The sequence below is a fragment of the Rhinatrema bivittatum genome, chromosome 4, assembly GCF_901001135.1.
Source record: "Rhinatrema bivittatum chromosome 4, aRhiBiv1.1, whole genome shotgun sequence".
In the NCBI taxonomy this organism is placed as follows: Eukaryota; Metazoa; Chordata; class Amphibia; order Gymnophiona; family Rhinatrematidae; genus Rhinatrema; species Rhinatrema bivittatum.
Genome location: NC_042618.1, coordinates 47,928,461 through 47,949,317, shown reverse-complemented (window position 1 = coordinate 47,949,317; position 20,857 = coordinate 47,928,461). Strand labels below are relative to the sequence as shown.

At 41.0% G+C, this 20,857-nt stretch overlaps 1 protein-coding gene across 1 annotated transcript; it reads right to left on the bottom strand.

Moving 5' to 3' along the window:
• Window positions 1–14,344: 14,344 nt before the first annotated feature.
• Window positions 14,345–17,167, bottom strand: LOC115089338. Its single transcript, XM_029597427.1, has 2 exons — window positions 16,268–17,167; window positions 14,345–14,461 (listed from the first exon to the last, which is right to left on the bottom strand). The coding sequence occupies exons 1-2, from the start codon at window positions 17,165–17,167 to the stop codon at window positions 14,453–14,455; spliced, it is 909 nt and encodes a 302-aa protein (XP_029453287.1). The 3' UTR covers window positions 14,345–14,452.
• Window positions 17,168–20,857: the final 3,690 nt, after the last annotated feature.

Here is a 20,857-nt window from a genome sequence, read left to right as displayed (position 1 = left end):
AACACGATTGGACGGCAGGAGGTCCTTCCAGACCCCCGCTGGACTTTTGGCAAGTCTCGTGGGGGTCAGGAGGCCCCCCACAAGCTGGCCAAAAGTTCCTGGAGGTCCAGCGGGGGTCAGGGAGCGATTTCCCGCCGCGAATCGTTTTCGTACGGAAAATGGCGCTGGCAGGAGATCGACTGCAGGAGGTTGTTCAGCGAGGCGCCGGAACCCTCGCTGAACGACCTCCTGCAGTCGATCTCCTGCCGGCGCCATTTTCCGTACGGAAAATGGCGCCGGCCAGAAAACGATTCGCGGCGGGAAATCGCTCCCTGACCCCCGCTGGACCTCCAGGAACTTTTGGCCAGCTTGTGGGGGGCCTCCTGACCCCCACGAGACTTGCCAAAAGTCCAGCGGGGGTCCGGAAGGACCTCCTGCCGTCCAATCGTGTTCGTCTATGGCCGCCGCCATTTTTCGGCGCCATTTTGGAAAATGGCGCCGGCTGAAGACAACAAGATTCAGGAGCAGGAGCCCGTTCCGGACCGCTGCCGTTCTGGACCGCCGCTGGACCCGCAGGTTATTTAAGTCATTTGGGGGGGGTTCGGGAGGGTGGGGGATTTAATTTAAAGGGTCGGGGGTGGGTTTTAGGGGGTTTTAATGTGCCGGTTTTGCGATTTTTCGATTTTTCACGATTTTTCACGATATTTTACCCCCCCAAACGGCAACAATACGATTCCCTCCCCCTCCCAGCCGAAATCGATCGTTAAGACGATCGAGGACACGATTCACATCCCTATTATCCAGCTATGTTAGCCAGAATATTCAGTGGTGCGGACGTGCTGCCAAATATACTTGGATACCTTAATAGTTAGCCAATACCTTAACAGGACAAGTTTGAATATCACAATTTATCCAACTAACACCTAGATTTATCATTTTCTTAAACATTTTTCATGAATAGCACTCGTGATTAAAAAAGGAGTGTGGTTAGGGTAATTTTTGAGATACCACAACACATGCTAAATTTATAACACCTGTGATATTTTCACATTGTAAGCTGAGAAGTGCCCAGACAGGCATTTCCATGTTTTGGGCTGCACCTGGTGAGAGAGATGTGTTATTTTCACATTGCAAGCTGAGAAGTGTCCAGACATTTCCATGTTTTGGGCTGCTCCTGGTGAGTGAGAGAGAGACTCTTTATAAGGCTCTCATATAAGTTAACTATTTATACCACTGTATAAATAGTTGCACTCTGCTGCTATCAAGCTTGGTCGAGAGTACAATGTACAGATCTCATCTTTGTGTACCTTTCCTCACTCCAAATCATATCAAATCTTCACTGATGTGGACTGTGCTGTTCGTACCTCTGACTGTGCATGTAAAACTGCCCCCTAAAATCTAAACCATCACCAAAACCTCACCTCAAGTTACTAGTTGCCCCTCCTATAGTGGTGTAAAAAGTTGACTAATATGTGTGCCTCCCCAGAGGCTCTCTCTCTCCCTCCTCCCCCCCCGTAATGGGATTTTAGATTTTTAGCACAAATCTTGTTTTGGGAATATCGCACAATATAACGCCAGGAAAAAAAGGTGAAGTTATTTCCGAATTAAAACGTGCATATTCAAATGGTCTGTCTGGCTAAGTTCTGCACTGATCCTGACAAACTAGGATTTGAATTTTTCACTGCAACAACCTCCTCCAATTTATCTGGATAAACTGAAGGCATTCGAGATATCTTAGCCGGGTAATGCTGAGTGTGGCTGTGCCAGAGAGCAATTCTAAAGTTTATCTGCATAATCTGGACTTTACCCTGATATATCCAAATAAAGTTAGCAGACCTACCAGGTCCATCTTCCACTTATTTTACAGGCAATGGTCCTGTACCCCCAAACTATGGGTGGCCTTGTGCATACAAGTATGTCCCTAACAAGAGAGGGAGAGAGAGAGAGAGAGACAATTTATAAAGCCTTTATAGTAGTCAGCTATTTATATCTTTAAAGGATGTCCAGCTAATAACTCGAGGTGAGGTGTTGGTGATGGTTTATGGTTTAGGGGCCAGTTTTAGGTGTGGAGTGAGACGCACAAACAGCACAGTACACCGAGGTGAAGATTTGATGTCATTTGGAGTGAGGAAAGTATCACAAAGATAAGATTTCTACAAAGTTCTCTCGCCCTAGTCCATCTATTTTACAGGCAATGGTCCTGTACCCCCAAACTATGGGTGGCCTTGTGCATACAAGTATGTCCCTAACAAGAGAGGGAGAGGGAGAGAGAGAGACAATTTATAAAGCCTTTATAGTAGTCAACTATTAATATCTTTAAAGGATGTCCAGCTAATAACTCGAGGTGAGGTGTTGGTGATGGTTTATGGTTTAGGGGCCAGTTTTAGGTGTGGAGTGAGACGTACAAACAGCACAGTACACCGAGGTGAAGATTTGATGTCATTTGGAGTGAGGAAAGTATCACAAAGATAAGATTTCTACAAAGTTCTCTCGCCCTAGTCTGATGGACTTGATGCTATTATTACATCACTTATTTGTTTACACTTGTTACCAGGCACTGCAAGGTAACCAGGCACTAGTTACCTTGCAATCTTGGCAGCACAAACAAGTAACTAAAGAAACAGCTAATGGGAATGCAAAACCATACTTCTAGCAAACGAATTGCTCTCCAATTGACACATTTTACTTTTATCATTAACACTTTCGGTTAATGTGCACTAACTCCGAAATTAAGGAAACCTGAAATAAACTCCCCCAGAAACATTTAAAAAATGAAATCAAATAGATATGGACCCAATATGAAAATGGGTAGGACCCAGGAAACAAATCGGAAGCCGATCAATAATGCTGAAAAGCAGGACAAACAGTGATGATCGGTATAATCAGGGATTCTTTATTGGTGTTAGCCCGACTCTGGCCGAGTTTCACTCTTGCAGGAGCTGCCTCAGGGGCTACTAAAAGAACAATATTAATTAAAAATTACACATGACTGACATACATATACATTGACAAATAAACATAAATGTGTGTTAATACATATAAAATGTCAGCAACTTGAAAAATGTAAAATATAATTAAAATAATAAAACATTTATAAATACTAACAATTAACCAAAATAAAACCACACAAATATGTGCTCATATTATAGCAGTGTGTGATTAACATTTTCTATGTAACCTTGTGAAACTTATGGCCATGACGTACAAAATTTGTGTATATGTGTATGTCTAAAATCAATGAACGTGGTATTATCAGGAGAAAGTCATTAGTGAAAAGGACTTGTATGCAAAAATTCAATACCTGTACCAATGGTTGCTTGTAATATATCACATAATCAATGTGAGAACTTCACACCATATTAATTGGAATTGCTGAGAAACAGAGGGGGAAACGCCTAATGTTATATGGAAAATGTACACATGCTCAATTATGACAATAGTCAACAGTAAGATATAAAAAAATTTAAAAATATAAAAAATAAATAGAAATGAGATGGAGATTGCAAACAATAAAAATAATAAATAAAATCAATAATAACATATAAAACCATATAAATAGTCAAAAATTGAATGAAAACATATGGCAATAAAAATGGTGAACATTAAGAAATAAAACAATCCAAATCAAAAATCAAACTATGGAAATTCCAATATCAAAGAATTAAAAAATATGAATGAAATAAAAGTAATAAAATATGTATAAGTGTCTTGAATCAAGAACACTGATCTGAAAAATAAATCGGAGCAATTGAACTTACTGGTGAGTTGACTCAGTGTAGAAACAGTAACTTCCCAGTTAGAGTACAGTTGATGTTTTTTTGAAAAAAAACAAATACTATTCTTGGTGCGATATATTTCTGAAACATAAATTTTAAGCCATAAACATGATGTAGTAAGTGGCAACGGGTCAATTTGTTAAAAAATGAAGATATATTAAAAATATATTTAAAATATATATCGTCAGAGGAATCAAGATGGCCACGGGAGAGGTCGCATACTGACTTGCTCTGCTTTTCGTTGTTTCCTGCGATACTTTTTCATTATACCCTAATGCCGCATAAGAGGAAAGGGAAAATCTGGGTTTATCCTCCCATCCCGGAGAATCTTGAGGGGCAACGGTTAATATCTCAATATGCGACCGCTACATCAGCAACGAGGACATCAAGCCCCATTGGTGAGGAAGGGAAAGGAGCTTTATACTCACCCAGGGAACTATCTCTGACGCCTCCGGATCCTAGAACGCCGGTTCAAGCAGCTCTACTGTCCGATCCTATGCCTGCTGAGACGCCGTTGGATGTTTTCTCCGAGCATGCTCAGTTGGGAGGCATGCCCAGCATCGTTTCAGAGGGGGGAACAACTCGGGCCTCTGCTGAGGCTGAGAGAGTGGTGGAGTGTGAAGCCAGCAGAGAGGTGACATCTGAGCTGGTTGCTCCGTTTACCCCGCAGAGAATTACAAAACCGGCGATAGTTACACTCGATGCCCTTTGGGATTTGGTAGCAGGAAATGCGGTGAAACTCGACGAACAGGCCTATAAACTGGAGGGGGTTTCGAAAAGAATGGATAAGATTGAAACTGACCAGATGAATCAAGCTAATGTATTAATAAAGGTAACTGCTGAGGTTAAAAAACTACAAGATTTAAGTGCAATTTCTGTGAATGAGAGGCTATCGTCTTTGAGAAGACTTGAGTCAGTAGAAAATTATTTAAGGCACTTGAACCTAAGACTCCTAAATTTTCCCAAAGTTATGGGAGAGTTGCCTTTTCAGACTTTTAAAAAGTTTGTTGTAGAGATCCTAAAAATACCTCCTGAAAATGTTCCGTCTGTGAAAAACATATTCTTCTTAAAACAAAGAAGCACTCCAATATTACCTGGTTCTAGGGATAGATATGGAAAATCTGTCCAATTTCTTAGAATCATCTACAATGGAAATAATAGAGAGGTCTGCTTTATTTGTAACTTTCTATTCAGAAAATGATGTTGGATTAATTATGAAGAATTATTTTAAAAATCTGAATGTATTATTTTTGGGAGGCCAGGTTCGTATCTTTCCAGATTTGGCAAAACCAACGCAACTGCGAAGGAAGAAATTTATTGCTTTATGCCCTGAAGTTTTAGCACTAGGGGGAACCTATGTTTTGCGGTACCTCTGTAAGTGCATTGCAAAACTGTCAGGGAATACTTATATATTCTTCAGCCCGGAACAACTTCAGGCCTTCCTAGAGGCTCGGGCGCATTAAGCCTGCACCCTTCAGAGTAGGAACCTATAATTATACCTGATGTGTAAACCAGCCTTTGATTATTAAATAATTCTAATGTTCTCCTTTTTTTTTTCTTTTCCTCTCAAGTTTCCTACGTAAGAAAGGGATTGTTTGATTTTTGTTATGTGTTGTTCTTTATTATTTCCTGCTGATATAATTAATGTTCAAGAACAATATCATGTATCTCTTGTAATTCTATGCAAAGTTTCTTTGTATTAAACTGAAATAATGATAAATAAAAAAAAAAAAATATATATATATATATATATATATATATATATATATATATATATCGTGGATAGCAGCAGAGAAAGCAAAAGTGTTTGTATAGTCTTTGTGATGTTCAATTTTCCGTGCCAGCCACGGAAGACAGATTGTGAGAATTTAAGCGGCATTATTCACTGAGCATGATAACGTTGGAAAGCATATATATTATTCTGTTTTAATCATGTTGTGATCTTACTAATCAGGGTCGGGTGCCGGCATGGTTCTTACTAGGGATGTGAATCGTTTTAGGACGATTAAAATTATCGTCCGATAATTTTAATATCGTCTTAAACCGTTATGGAACACAATACAATAGAGATTCTAACGATTTATCGTTATAAATCGTTAGAATCGTGAGCCGGCACACTAAAACCCCCTAAAACCCACCCCCGACCCTTTAAATTAAATCCCCCACCCTCCCGAACCCCCCCCAAATGACTTAAATAACCTGCGGGTCCAGCGGCGGTCCGGAACGGCAGCGGTCCGGAACGGGCTCCTGCTCCTGAATCTTGTTGTCTTCAGCCGGCGCCATTTTCCAAATGGCGCCGAAAAATGGCGGCGGCCATAGACGAACACGATTGGACGGCAGGAGGTCCTTCCGGACCCCCGCTGGACTTTTGGCAAGTCTCGTGGGGGTCAGGAGGCCCCCCACAAGCTGGCCAAAAGTTCCTGGAGGTCCAGCGGGGGTCAGGGAGCGATTTCCCGCCGCGAATCGTTTTCGTACGGAAAATGGCGCCGGCCATACGCGTATGGCCGGTGCCATTTTCCGTACGGAAAATGGCGCCGGCAGGAGATCGACTGCAGGAGGTTGTTCAGCGAGGCGCCGGAACCCTTGCTGAACGACCTCCTGCAGTCGATCTCCTGCCGGCGCCATTTTCCGTACGAAAACGATTCGCGGCGGGAAATCGCTCCCTGACCCCCGCTGGACCTCCAGGAACTTTTGGCCAGCTTGTGGGGGACCTCCTGACCCCCACGAGACTTGCCAAAAGTCCAGCGGGGGTCCGGAAGGACCTCCTGCCGTCCAATCGTGTTCGTCTATGCCGCCTCCATTTTTCGGCGCCATTTTGGAAAATGGCGCCGGCTGAAGACAACAAGATTCAGGAGCAGGAGCCCGTTCCGGACCGCTGCCGTTCCGGACCGCCGCTGGACCCGCAGGTTATTTAAGTCATTTGGGGGGGTTCGGGAGGGTGGGGGATTTAATTTAAAGGGTCGGGGGTGGGTTTTAGGGGGTTTTAATGTGCCGGTTTTGCGATTTTTCGATTTTTCACGATTTTTCACGATATTTTTACCCCCCAAACGGCAACAATACGATTCCCTCCCCCTCCCAGCCGAAATCGATCGTTAAGACGATCGAGGACACGATTCACATCCCTAGTTCTTACAACTATACGGGGGTTAACTAAAAAAAAGGAATGTGGTAGCGAATGGAAAAACAAATACCGCAGTGACAGATACAACAACAGAAGCACTGACAACTCATGAAACACGGTGTCTTCTTTTCGTCCTAGATTAAAAAGCTAATGGCTGCAACATTCACAAAAGTGCAAAGGAAAGAATATATAGACATAAGTGTCCAAAAGCAGAAGCACTTACAAATAATAAAACACAGTGTGTTCTTTTGGATCGGTGCGTCGGGCTTCAGTCATCTAATAAAAAAGCTGATGATTACAACGTTCTCAAAACGCAATTGTGCTAAGAAAAATATATATGTAAAGGATGTGTGTCTTAACCAAATAGTGATCTTACCTTTGTCACGTAGTCGAAGGAAAAGAAATTACTGATGCGATTTAGAGTGCTTTTATGTGATTCTCGCGATAACATTAATGGCGGTCCCGCCAAAAGTTCAGTTTTACTAATTATCTCAACAGCTGGGTAAGTGTCTTTATCGCGAGTTGCCGCCAAAAAACCATTTTCATAAATGCAGTTGTTTAACATACAAATGATTGATTGGTTGATATAAATATATAAAAAATGATGTGAAAAGAAACTAGTTTAATACTGTGCCGCTCAAAACTTTTGACAGCGGCTCTGTTAATTGGGATGAGTTTAAAGACTCCCGATGTGAAGCTGTGCACAAATTTAGAAAAATATGACAAAGGAGGATATTTTTTGTCTATTGAACCCGCTGCAACTACCATAAATTTACGAATTGTAAGAATAAAAATGAAAAGAACATAATAGGCTGTTAAAGTGTGCTGGAAGGTATTGGTTGTTCACATATGTGTATGCAAACAATTGTTACTGTATATTGGGTGCTAAAGCTTAAGGTTGCAAGTGTAAAAAACTTTATTGATGTTAGTTGGGAGTAACATGCAAAGGAAAAATCTGATTTTTTAAAAAAACAATAAATAAAACATAGAGAATCCATGGAGATAATCTTTCAAATTCAAAAATACAAAAAATAGAAATGATAAATAAAATAAGTAAAAAACTAAAAAAATATAAATTAAAATAAAAAGGATGTGAGTATGTGTGTGTACATGATCCATACTAACAACAAATTATTTATAAATAGATGCTTAAATCATTGTCACAATTCAATCCAAATGGGGTTAATGTATTGAAATCGAAAATAAATTTTTGTTCCCATCTCAACAGTGTGTTGTCAAAATCACCTCCTCTCCAATTCATTAATGGTTTTTTAATAATGCAAAATTTGAAATCTTCAAAAAGGTGACCTTTTTCAATAGAATGCGCAAACAAAGGTTTGCCTTCACTATGGGCCTCATTTTCCAATATCGCATTGGTATCGCATGCGATACCAAAAAGGGGTGTACCTTATGCTAATAAGCATGTGTATCGCGAATCAGCTATGCAAAAGGCTGTTATCGCAAGTTGCGCTATTAGCCCAATTTGGGCTACATTGCCAGTATATCGCGGTTCACGATGTCTCCTGACAGGCCTGTTTCAGTATGATGCAGGCGAGAGAGATAGAGAAACAACAAGCTAGGTGGAGAGAACATTGCACAAATCTCATCTTGGAGTGAGTTTCCTCACTCCGTAGGTCATCAAATCTTCACAAGAGACCACTGTTCTGTTCGTACGTCTCATGTTGAATGTGAAAGTGGCCCCTAACCCCCTATACTAATACTTAAACCTCACCTCGAGTTACTAGGTGGGCCTCCCATAGGGATACAAATACCTGTCTAGGGAGGGGTATTATGGTAAGTTTCTCTCTCTCTCTCAGCACGGTTTGCAGAATTTTCTCGTACGTATATTTTCTTGCAAGGGCAGATGGCGACATAGATCACTCCTGTGGTTTTGCAGTTGGTAGATCCCATTAATTTAAAAACCTTGCCTTTGGTGCCTATTGTTAAAGATTGTGCTCTCAAATTTACTATGCATACACTGCAATTTCCGCAGGGTCTATGACCTAAATGAGTTTTCATCATGGGTTTCATAACAGGTAAAGCTGACGGGGACAGAAATTCTTTTAAGTTTCTGTCCCTTTTATTGGCCACCCTGACACTTTTGTCCTGAAAGGCCGGAAGTATTTGGAGAATATGCCAGTGTTTTCTAATAATTTTGATGATGTCATGAGATAATCCAGTTAAAGTGAGGGGACAGATAATTCTATTCTTCTTGATTGGTTTCTCTTTTTGCTTCAATAACCTAGATCTTTTTTGTGTATCTGCTCTAGAGAGCCCATCAAGGATGTCTTTATTAGGGTATCCCCTCTCTAAAAAATGGTCTTGCATTTCCATTGATCTTTTGTGAAATGTATCATCATCTGTGCATAATCTTTTAAGGCGGAGAAACTGGCTGTATGGTAAATTCCATAAGAGTGATTTGTTATGACTGCTAGTGAAATTCAGAATCTTGTTGGTGTCTGTAGGTTTCCTGTAGATGTCTGTTACAAATCCTGCTGTTGTGTGTTTGATAAGGATGTCTAAAAATGGTATTTTTTTAGAATCATATTGCATTTTAAATTGTAAATTAATATCCAGACTATTGAGCCAATTCTTAAAGTCTATGAGATCATTAATAGTGCCTTTCCATATTAGTAGAACATCATCAATATATCTCTTCCATAACATGATGTTTTCTGAGTATTTATGATGTGTAAGGAAAAGTTTCTCAAAATTGGCAACGTAGAGATTGGCAACAGATGGGGCCATGGTGGAGCCCATGGCCACTCCCTTAATTTGTAAATAATACTTTCTATCAAAGAAAAAGAAATTTTTAGTAAGGGCGATGGTGCCCAATTCTAAAATCAATTGGTTAGGAATTCTCATGTTGGTGTTTTTTTCTTGAATTGTCTGCCCAATTATTTCTATAGCTCTTTCTTGAGGGATATTAGTGTATAATGAATCCAAGTCCAATGTAACCAAGATGATATTATTATTTACAGGAGATATGTCCATGAGAATAGTGATCATGTGTGCAGAATCCCTTACATATGACGGTATGCTAGGGACATGTGGGCGCAAAAACGTGTTTACAAAAGTAGAGAGAGGTTCTAAAAGGGAGCCATTAGCTGAAATAATTCGCCTACCTGGAGGGTCCGTCAGTGATTTGTGTATCTTAGGTAATGTATACATCATGGGCATAACCGGATGTTCAACTCTAAGAAAAGAGATTTCCTTCTTAGGGTCTTATTTTCTAAACGTATCGCACGCGGAAAGGGACGTTTCGCACGTGAAATGTCCCTTTTCGCATGTGATACCAAAATGGGGGCAGAGTCGGCCCCGGAAGAGGAGGAGTCGGGGCATCACCGGGGCCGACTCCGCGAAGACGCCGTGGATGACGAAAAGGTAAGGCCCTTTTTGCGTCCGAGTTCGCTCCCAATAGCTACACCTCCTATGGTGGCGCTATTGGGTGCGAAACCGGCAGCAATCGCACCGCAACGGTGCGATCGCTGCCGGCTAGCGCAGGCCCACCCCCGGTTTCGGCCCCCCGCCCTTCATTCCCTAAAGTATCGCAGGCCTGTGATACTTTAGAAAATGAGGCCCTTAGAAAATTAGAAGATTCAGCTATATTTAAAATATTGTCAATGTCATTCTTGACACTGTTAGTCGGGTCGCTGTCTAATTTCTTGTAGAAGGTGGAATCTTAAAGCTGTCTCTGAATCTCAGCAACGTAATTGGATCTGTTCATCACTACTACTGCTCCACCTTTATCGGCTTGTTTTATTATTATTGTATGATCATTACTTAAACTGTTGATAGCATTTCTTTCAGATTTGGTAATATTGTGTTTATACTTGAAGTTCTCTTCTTTTTTTGTAATCTCTTTTAATATTAAACTCTCAAATGTTTGTATTACTGGATTTGATGGACCGTTGGGCATCCATTTGCTTGTGGTTTTACAATGGAAGAATCTGTCATTATTGGTTTTGTTGAAAAAAGGTCTATAATTCTCAGTTTTCTAGTAAATTTGAACAATTCTATTCTGGTTTTGAAGGCATTGTAGGAGGCAGTGGGTACAAACGACATGCCTTTGTTCAAAATAGCTACTTTGTCAGTGTTTAATGTCCTATCCGAAATGTTAATTATCCGATCTTTATCTTTTAGTATGTTTTCTGATAGGGATTGCTGTATTATTCTCCATTCTTTTCTTAATAATTCCTAACATTCTGTTTGCTTTTTTTGACTGCCATTGCACACTGAACTGAGGATTTCAAAGTATTTTCCACTGTGATGCCTAGATCCTTTTCCTGGGTGGTGATTCCTAATATGGAACCTAACATCGTGTAACTATAGCATGGGTTCCTTTTCCCCATATGCATCACTTTACACTTGTCCACATTACATTTTGTTTGCTATTTAAATGTCCAGTCTTATTTGCAGCCTAGCAGCTGTAAATTAAAAAAGCTACATCATGTATTCTCTCTTTAATTATTTAAAGAAATCCATTAATGGTAAGTGGCATTAAAATATACTACTACTCCTGAAAGTGCTCATCACTATTGCTGACTCATAAAAGTTACCAAAGAGCAATTTTATCAGAGTCTGCAATAGCACATTTTTGTTTTTAGAGTAGCAGAATGGAATCTATTATTACAGCCATCATTTATCTCCAGAAAACTCTTTATGGTTATCACCTATGATCTCTCAGTATTCGCTGACTTATAAATGCTTATTTTTAAGCCACACAATTGAACACCTCACTAAGATCAACTGGCATGTCTAGACCTGTCTAGACCAACACTGGCTGCTATAAAAATTAAAACCTTGACACAGTCAACCACAGTCAAGACATTCTGTACCTGTACAACGATTTGCAAGAAGATCAATGATGCTGATCATTTACAGTATCTAGGGCTAACTGGCCCTTAGCTTATTTCATAGTCATTAGGTTTTGCTTTGTTAATAGAGTTCATCGTATTGGCAGATCCAGTGTCAGGGAAAAAATGTCCTGGCTGACCTAAAACCAGGGAAAGCTTGGCAAGAGCCTAGTGTTGTGGCTCTAAGCAACTTGATGACTTGGAAAAATGCAGCCTTAAGCAGGTCAAGACAGTCTGTACAGCCTGATACGAAACTCAGTAATTCTGTTCCTGAGGAAATGGATTGATCCTGAGGACTTCAAACGGGAGCTCTGGGTGTGGTAAATTTTGAATGGAAGTATTGAGGCTTCTACCCTTAGCAGAATTTAAAACCAGGGAATCCTGCCTGGATAAAATATCCCACTTCCACTTCTATTTCCCTACCCTTTCTGCCTTGAGACAAAAAGTTTACTTTCAGAGGTGTGTTCGAATCTACCACAGAAATTTTTTATTAACCTTTAATTCTTGCAGCACATCATGCATAAATAAACCAGTCAGTTTATTGTAAAAATATTTTCTTTATTTCACAGATACAGAAAGGCATGAATAAATATCTCTAAATGACTAAGAATCACTTTTATGTTCAAATCTTAACTTTACCAGAGTATATCCTACAATCAATGCAAGAACCATTAATAAGGAAATTGAAATTATTAATATCAGATAAATGTCTATTAATGTCATCTTTTTAGAAATTAATACATTTCTAATACATCTGCCAATGTAGAAACAATAGCAATTTAAAGGTTCTCATATACTTGAATAAAAAATTATATTTACCAATTTTCTGAAGCACCCCGCTCTGTGTCTCTCTCAATCACGTGCGAAGAAAGTCTAAGTAGCACCTCTCCCTCTCCCTCAAACTGCCACTGTTTTATACACTTAAGACCCTTTGATCCAGGGTCGCTGTTACACTTCCATCAACACATTTATATTTTATTCTGTTTATAGCTTCGCCCATTTTTGATTTTTAATTGGATTTCTTTTGTAGTTCTAAGAGAAAATCTTTTTCACTCCTTTCTGTCACACTTAATTGGCTGGCCATCTGTTTTTAGGGTGGTCAATCATGACACCTGCGTTAGGATGCTCAATGTCATAAAATGCAGGTGCTTTCTTACTTGAGATAAGAGAAAGTGGTAAACAACTGTACTCTCAAGTCTGAAAGTGGGACAAAGGTGAAATCTTGAGGTTTTAAGTAGGGGAAAGGTGAAAGCTATGTGCTGAAGCTTTTTCAGCACAGCCATGACCAATGTCATGGCTTTTAAAAGTAAAGGCTTATGGGTATTAAATGCTAACATGTTTCTTTATGGCTAATTGATTACTGACTTCACTAAATATAAGTAATTATCAATAAAGCACAAAATATTAAGATATTTTCTGACACCCCCCCATGGAGTCAGTAAAACAAATACTAGACATAGCTAGATACATATAAATCAGTAAGGCACTAATAAGCCTGGGGGAAAATAATCACACAATAAACTACATATAATGAGTTGTGTCAGTGCTCAACATTGCATAGATACAAGTGAAAATCAAATGTAATAATACAAGTGTAATAAAAATTGGTTACATTACCAAATTGAATATAAAGAGATATGAGTTGACAAATCTGAGTTTGTTTCTAATAATAACCAGATATAAAGAATTTCTCAATATTTCCTTATGGGAAATAGAGAACATTCATACCCAGGGAATGTAAATTTTAAATTTGAAGCTACTCATCCAGTCAAATAAGATGAGGGTTCATAATTAAAATAATCTCTATGGGTCAGAAATCTGTGATGTGTCATCACTGATTCCATCATGTGTAGGGATCTGTGGGCATTAAATGCCTATTATACTTACCAATTGACGAGCAACGATCCTGAAATGGCAAGGTGCATTTTGAATAAGACACATACCAGTCCAGTCAATAATAGACAGTTATTCACAGTTCTCAGTAGATCAGCCGGATCAGACGTTTCAGATATCTGTGAAGTCAGTCTGACTAATTATAGATATTGGAATCTGTTTGCTCGCCTTCCACTGCTGGTCTAGTCGGAGCAGATTCTTGAGTAGGATTTGGTTGCTGATGTTGGAGAATGACTGATTGATCATCCTCAGAGGAGAGAGCTGCATTCAGCCAAAGCATAAAGTCTTGTCCTTCGTCTGTTAGAGAATTAGCCGGAGCAAGGTGCATTGGATCTAATTCTTCATCCGTCGCAAAAGACGGTGGACTAGGTACTGGAAACCAATTCGAGCTTAACCCCGGGCTGGAGGCTCTTGAATTTCCATCTGAAGCAACAGGATTGGCATTTGATAGGCCATGTCCATATCCTAATTGATATTCTGCCAAAGAGTAGATATTGAAGTAGCAGGGCACAAGTTCCCAGGGAGCACATTGGCAAATGTGAGCACTCGAGGTTCTTCGTAGTGCTTCACGAACAGATGCCAGTCTTCTTGGCCAAGTCCAGCAATAGGAATATTGTGGGAACTTAAATAAAATATCACAGTTTTTATGCAGATAATAAGGTGCACATGTATCAGGATTGTTTTCTGAATACATCCAGCTTCCATAATCAGCATACTCATTTATGAGATCAGGTCCCAGGCAGACAATCATCGCATTCTTCCTAGGATTAGCTGGAATATGTATCTTTGAGTTTACACCTGCCATTTCTGGTTCGCTGCTCTTTGTTCTAATTTCTCTTAAGACAGAAGAAAAGAACACCAATTATTACTATGATTCCCAGGATTAATGGGAATAAATTGATCCCTAAGTCATGAAGGAGTCCACCTGCCCCTTCCATTATGGTTTTAACTACACCAACAGCTGTTTTAGCTATTCCACCCACTAATCCAGAAAAAGCACGACCCAGGGCATTTGAAAATACCTCTGGCTTCAGTAGCTCGTCTAGGATCAGCTCCCATTCACTAGCTGTTAGTTCTATCATTCTCAGATGCTGTAAAAACTCATCCTCTGACATTAACCAAAGTGAAGACAAATTTCTCAATAATACATTTACATTTAAAACATGAGTCAATAACATTTTTAACTCCGTGAATTGTACTGGTTTAAATTCCATGTACTTTATTGTTTCAGTTAACCGGGCACTAAGTGTAGGAAAAAATTCCCACGGTCCACACTTAATGACAGATAGTGCAGTAACTAAATACAATATTCCCGGTTGAAACCCACACTGTGCTTTGTTTGACCGAAGGATATAAGATCCATTGGGTAATTTCAAAAAAACTTCTACTAGAGGACCGGGATTCGGTTCTAGAGGACAATCAGCTTCTCCCTCTAGTGTGAGGCAAGTATTAGAGACCTGCACCAGGGAATTACACACAGTTACAGGAACTTTGTGACAACCTTGTGCTATGATCCAGTGATAACCAGCATTATTAATACACAAGTGGGTTGGTTCAAAGATTTTAATTGTTTTAATCCAGGTATTGCTTCCATTTGAGCTTTCCAAGAACTGACCAAAGTTCTGGATTTCCCAGCAACGTTTATAGACCTGGGTAGTGATTGGGAGAAAGATACGTCTGACCCCTTGTACTAGGGTTGAACCTAAGGTTGCCCATGGTTCTTTTCCCATTTCATGTTTGCTGACCTGCAAAATAACTTGTGAAGCCTCAACATGGGCATACTGAATTTGCTCAGCTGTGAGGTTTATTTCCTCTAATATTTTTCCCAATTGAAGGTCTCCCCATTTGAGTTTTGGGGAAGTAAGACCATCAATAAAGTGAGTAAGCTGTTCTATTCTTGCTAGAACCTGTATTTTCTCATCAGTTGTGGATATGGCATCAATCCCTAACTGTAAGGTTTGAGCTAAGTAATCCCTTAATTGAAAAATACCTGCTCTTAGCTGATATTCATTGGATTGAATACCTTTTATAGCAGTTTTAATTCTATCATTAAGATTAAGGAATGTATTTTGAACCTCCTGTTTCAAAGCATTCCTGCGCTTTCTGTTGGCTGTTCTCATCACCCAAGCGGGCAAGGGAAATGAGTCATTCAGCCATTTTGTCTGTACAATTAAATCTAACACAGAAGTAACCTCAGTGTCATTTAACCCCTCAGCTAAACCCCTGATACAGGCAGCGGTCAAAGACCGGCCTAGCACAGGTGCATTTTGAAAAAAATTAGCCTCCTGAGTAAAGAAGGGTCCCCATACCCTATTAGAAAACCTTTTATTACAAAGATTAACCTGATATTGCCAACTAGGGCAACAAAAGCAATTCTTCTGGGTGGACGAGGAACGGGTACAAAAGAATGGATTATTCCCACACGCATTATTCCACAAAGATAAATTATAAAAAGAAATTCCACGCCAATGTGTAAAAGAGACAGGCAAGTCATCACAAAAGACATGATAATGTGTACTATTTAAAAACAGAATTTCATAAGGTAGTCTACAAACATAAGACAGAGAGTCCTTAATCATTGGAAGGGGGAATCCTGTATCCTCTCCCCCCCATGTGGAATAATTAGCGTAAGAAAGAGTTACCTCAGGAAAGATGTCCATCCAGGAGAAAATGAGACCTTTAATCAAACCTGAAAATTCATAATTAGAGCCAGACAAGGAGTCCTCCAGAGGCACCTTCGAAAGGGGATTGATGCAGGCACAAGATCCATTATGAAAACAAGGACGAAGGGCAAACAGCCGCTGGAACTGTTCAGAAGCACCAATATGTGGTTGAGAGCAGTGCTGCAGTTTCCAGGACGGAGTTTCAAGGATCCCAGTAAGATTGACACTCACTGCTCTGAAACCCAGGAACAAGTTCTGATATCTAATCGAACAGAACTCTGCACGGAAGCCATCAAGAGGAGATTCCGAAGTGATGGAAGAAAGCTGCAGGGAGGAACGCTCCAGCTGCAGAAACAGAGCAACAAGTCTGGACTCTAGACCCGCAGGCAGGGACTCCGGAGAGATGCCTTGCCAAACCTGGTGAGTGTAAAACCTGAAAGGAACATCAATATGCAATAAAACAGGATCTTGCACCAGCCAGCCATGGTATGGAACAAGAATAACACCAGAAGGCAAAGGCACTGCCAGAAGAGACAAAGGCTCAGAAGGTGAGCGCTTACTGACATGTGAGTGTGAATAACGGAGCTCCTGTGAAGCTGCGGGAGAAAAGGTGGAATGCAGCTGGGTATTAGATAAGAGATAAAATAGTGAGATAGGAGATGCAATAATTAAAAGCACCCAGCAAGCAATAACATACTTACAATAAGGTCTGTAAAAAAGAAACACAGCATGCAAAAAGGTAATGATTGGGGAACAAACCATACAGCATGCAAGCAAAAGCTTCTGCTGAAAGCGAGTGAAACATGGAGGACGCTCAGATGCGGGACAAGCTACACTGAGAACGACCTGATCTTCCTGCTCCGGGGTAGGCACAGCCATGTCACCGCTGAGAATGACATCAATTGCTGGAGCAGTGGGAGCGCTGGGCAGCGGTAGATCCTCCTGACCCATTGGCATCAGCGGAAACTGCGGATGCAGCAGAGGCTGGGGGTTGAACCGAGGCTCTGGTACCGGAAAACCCCAATGTCTCGGATACCAACTTGACATCTCTAATGGACACAACTTTCCTATTCTGTGGATCCTCAGAGTCAGAAAGCAACAGTCCCGAGTCACCTAAAAGTTCTGTAACAATAAAGGGATTAGACCAGTATGGTTCTAAAGAGCCACGAACATGCGTTTTGCTCAAAACTACGGAACCAATCTGAAAAGGATTTGGACTCCGAGAGGCCTTGTCAGAAGTAACCATAGCTTCTGAGGAGGCCATATTTTCAAGCATAGAGAACCCAAAGAGAGACATAGCGGGAGCTTCATGATTGGCAGTTATGGTACTATTAATCCGGATTTGGATCTCCGGAAGATGAAGGTACCAATGACTGGGGTTAGATTGCAAAGCAAAAATTTGCAGACTACGCTTAACCTCACCATTAATCCTTTCAACCATTCCATTAGATTCTGGACGATGTGGGTAGGAGAATCGATGAGTAACGCTATGATCAGCACAAAAGGTTTCAACCTCAGCATTTTTAAAGGCTGGACCGCCGTCTGTGCAAAGAAACTGAAAAGGCAAAATACCAAATACAATAGCCAGACGGTTAACAGTTACAATAGCAGTAATGCGTTTCTGTGCAAATAGAAACACAAAGCCAGTAAAGGAATCAAGTACAACCAAAATATGTCTGTAACCACGGGAAGAAGTAAGGGGACCAACATGATCCATAAAGACCACCTGCCCTGGTCTAATTCCCCGTGGAAGTATCCCCTCAACATAAGGGTGTCCAGTCCGTTTGGGATTTGTGCGCTGACAATCCAAACAGTCACTGACCATTTTCTTTGCCTGACTTCTAGTCAAAACCCCATCTGAATGCTGGCACAAAGTAGCCGCATTCAAATGTAAGGAGCCATGCCTAGCAAGACGTGCCCTTACAGTTATCTCTTGCTGAGAGGCAGCCAATTTAGCTGCTTCATCTGCCAAAGAATTGTAACGAGAGTACCAGCCCACGGTCTGGTGAGCAGGCACATGCAAGACAAGCACCTGCACAGTAAGTTTCTGTGAAATAGAAAAAATTAATCTCCAGTGAGCTCTGTGTGCAATAGGCTTGCCTGTAACATCTAAAAAGTCACTGTTTTCCCACACTTTCATATGTGAATTAAACCCAGACACCACATATGTAGAATCAGAACAAACCATAACGGATCTTTCAGGATCCAAATTGGGCGTCTGCTCAATATGTGTCAAAGCCTTTTGAAAGGCAATCAGCTCCGCCTGCTGTGAACTCATATCACCTAATTGCCAAGTGTGTGTGGCAAAGACTTTCCACTGACCCCTTTTATTAGGAGTTAAAATAACATTAGCTGCACCAGCAAAAAATGCAGTAAGATAGTCACCCGAGGGTGTGGCAGAACCATCAGTAAAAATTACCAATTGAACCTTCTGATAAATAGGAGGAAGGAGCCTATCCGTCTCAGTAGTTAAGCAAAGATCCTCACAAGTTAAAATAATGTCAGAATCAGCCAAACCATTCTGATAATGGAATTGCACATCGTCTCTATATTGATCAGCACGCCATTGCACCCAGCGTGTGGAGAGAGCCCTACTCTCTGGGAGGGAATGGCGAGTGACAGCCTGTAACTGGGGAATCCCAGTATAACAATGAATAATCTTACCCTGAGCAAGAGCAGAGACTTTAGACAGGCAATATCTGACAGCCGTCAGTGTACGCTCCACAACATTAAATTTCCTCTCAGGCTGAGAGAAAGTATGTGTAATATAACATATGGGCTGAGATTCAGCATGGTTACTGATTGTAGCCAAGAAATGAGAGTCAGAAACCTGCAACGTGACATCTAAATCTTTAGATGATTTACGGTGCGCCAAAGGGGCTGAAACTTTGACAGCCTCTTGCAGCGCTCTCAAACATTCAGAATGAACAGCAGTCCAATCACGTGCCACAACGGCATCTCCTTTAAGCAAATCATACAAGGGGGCTGCTAATGAGGCAAAACTAGGCACAGTTTTACGTGCAAAATTAAGTGTCCCCATGATTACTTGCAATTGGCGAGATGTCTTAGGCACCGGGAAGGATATAATCTTTTCTTGGAGGGTGGGGGCAAGGCTAGCACCTGCCACCCCGATTAAAAATCCCAGAAACTTAACTTCCTCAAAACCAATTCTGGCTTTGGCAAAATTAACTACAAAGCCTTCCTCACCCAGTACCTGTATTAGTTTAACTACAGAATCCCAAAGCACATCCAGCTTATCAGAAGCCAGATATATATCATCAACATAAGGAACAGCATTATCAATGTTATGTCGCTGAAGGAGTTCCTCAACGGCAGCAGAAAATAAAACAGGGGAATTTTTAAAACCCTGAGGGAGCCTGGTATACTGATACTGCTTACCCCTGAATGTGAATGCAGTGACAGGGGAAGTGCTAATCGGAATACTCCAAAACCCATTAGCTAAATCCAAGGTGGCTTTCCACCTAGGTCGTGGCAAATTATCAATTGTAGATGCAGGATTCAAAGTCTGAGCCGCAACTGTCTCAGAAGAGGCGTTAAGTACTCTATAGTCAATGACCATACGAGTACTCCCATTTGGTTTGGGCACAGGAAGGAGGGGTGAATTAAATTCAGAATATTCCTCAATTAAAACACCCTGAGTAAGTTTCTGAGAAATAATAATATTTAAATCATTGTAGAATTTCTTATGGACAGGATACTGTTTTTGAGGACTGAAAGGCTTATTTAAAACTATCTCTATCGGCTTAGGGGTCTGCACTAAACCAGTGTGGGTATGATAGAGCTGAACGAGCCCTAACTTAAGCCATTCAGTAAACAAATTCTGCAGCTCAGCCTCTCCAATGATGGATTTGAGCTGAGGAGAAATTGAAGCTTTTACAGCCTCAAAGCCATAAAGGGGGTCCTCCAACATCATAGAAGGCAAAACAGGCACAGCAGCCTGTGTGAAATAAATTGCAAAAGGATCCTCCTCATCAAATAAACATGCCACTTTTATGGTACGGGACCCTTTGAAGTAAGGGGAAAAGATTTCTACAGTCGCTAAGGGAGCTTGAGAATGCTTCCCTGCAAACATAGTAATTGTGACATTTTCATTTAAATATTGAATTGTATCCCATTCTCTAGTCAGGATATTAATTGTAGTACCTGAGTCCATCATGCCCACAAATAGATCACCCTGCTCCATATTCTGGATCCACAGGGGGTTTAGACGCGGAGCCAGCATTGCCATGGAAAGTGGCTCGCTTCACAGGCTTTTTGTGAGAAGAAGGGGGAGGGCGGTCCGCCTTAGTTACAGCTCCGGACACCGCTGGAGGTTTCTCAGGAGCTGGAAAGCGGGCAGGAGGGGTCCCACGATTATCCCTCACAGGATAGCGGGGAACCCACCCAGTATTAGAGGGATTTCGTGGAGGGGGGGGTGTATAATCCTGTCTAGAATTCCCAAACCCCCTATAGACCCTCTGATTTCTATCCTGGGAAGAAGGATCCCTGAAATGAAAACTCACCCGTCTTGAAGTTTTCTCAGGCTGAGTGCGCTGGATCTCTCTGCCC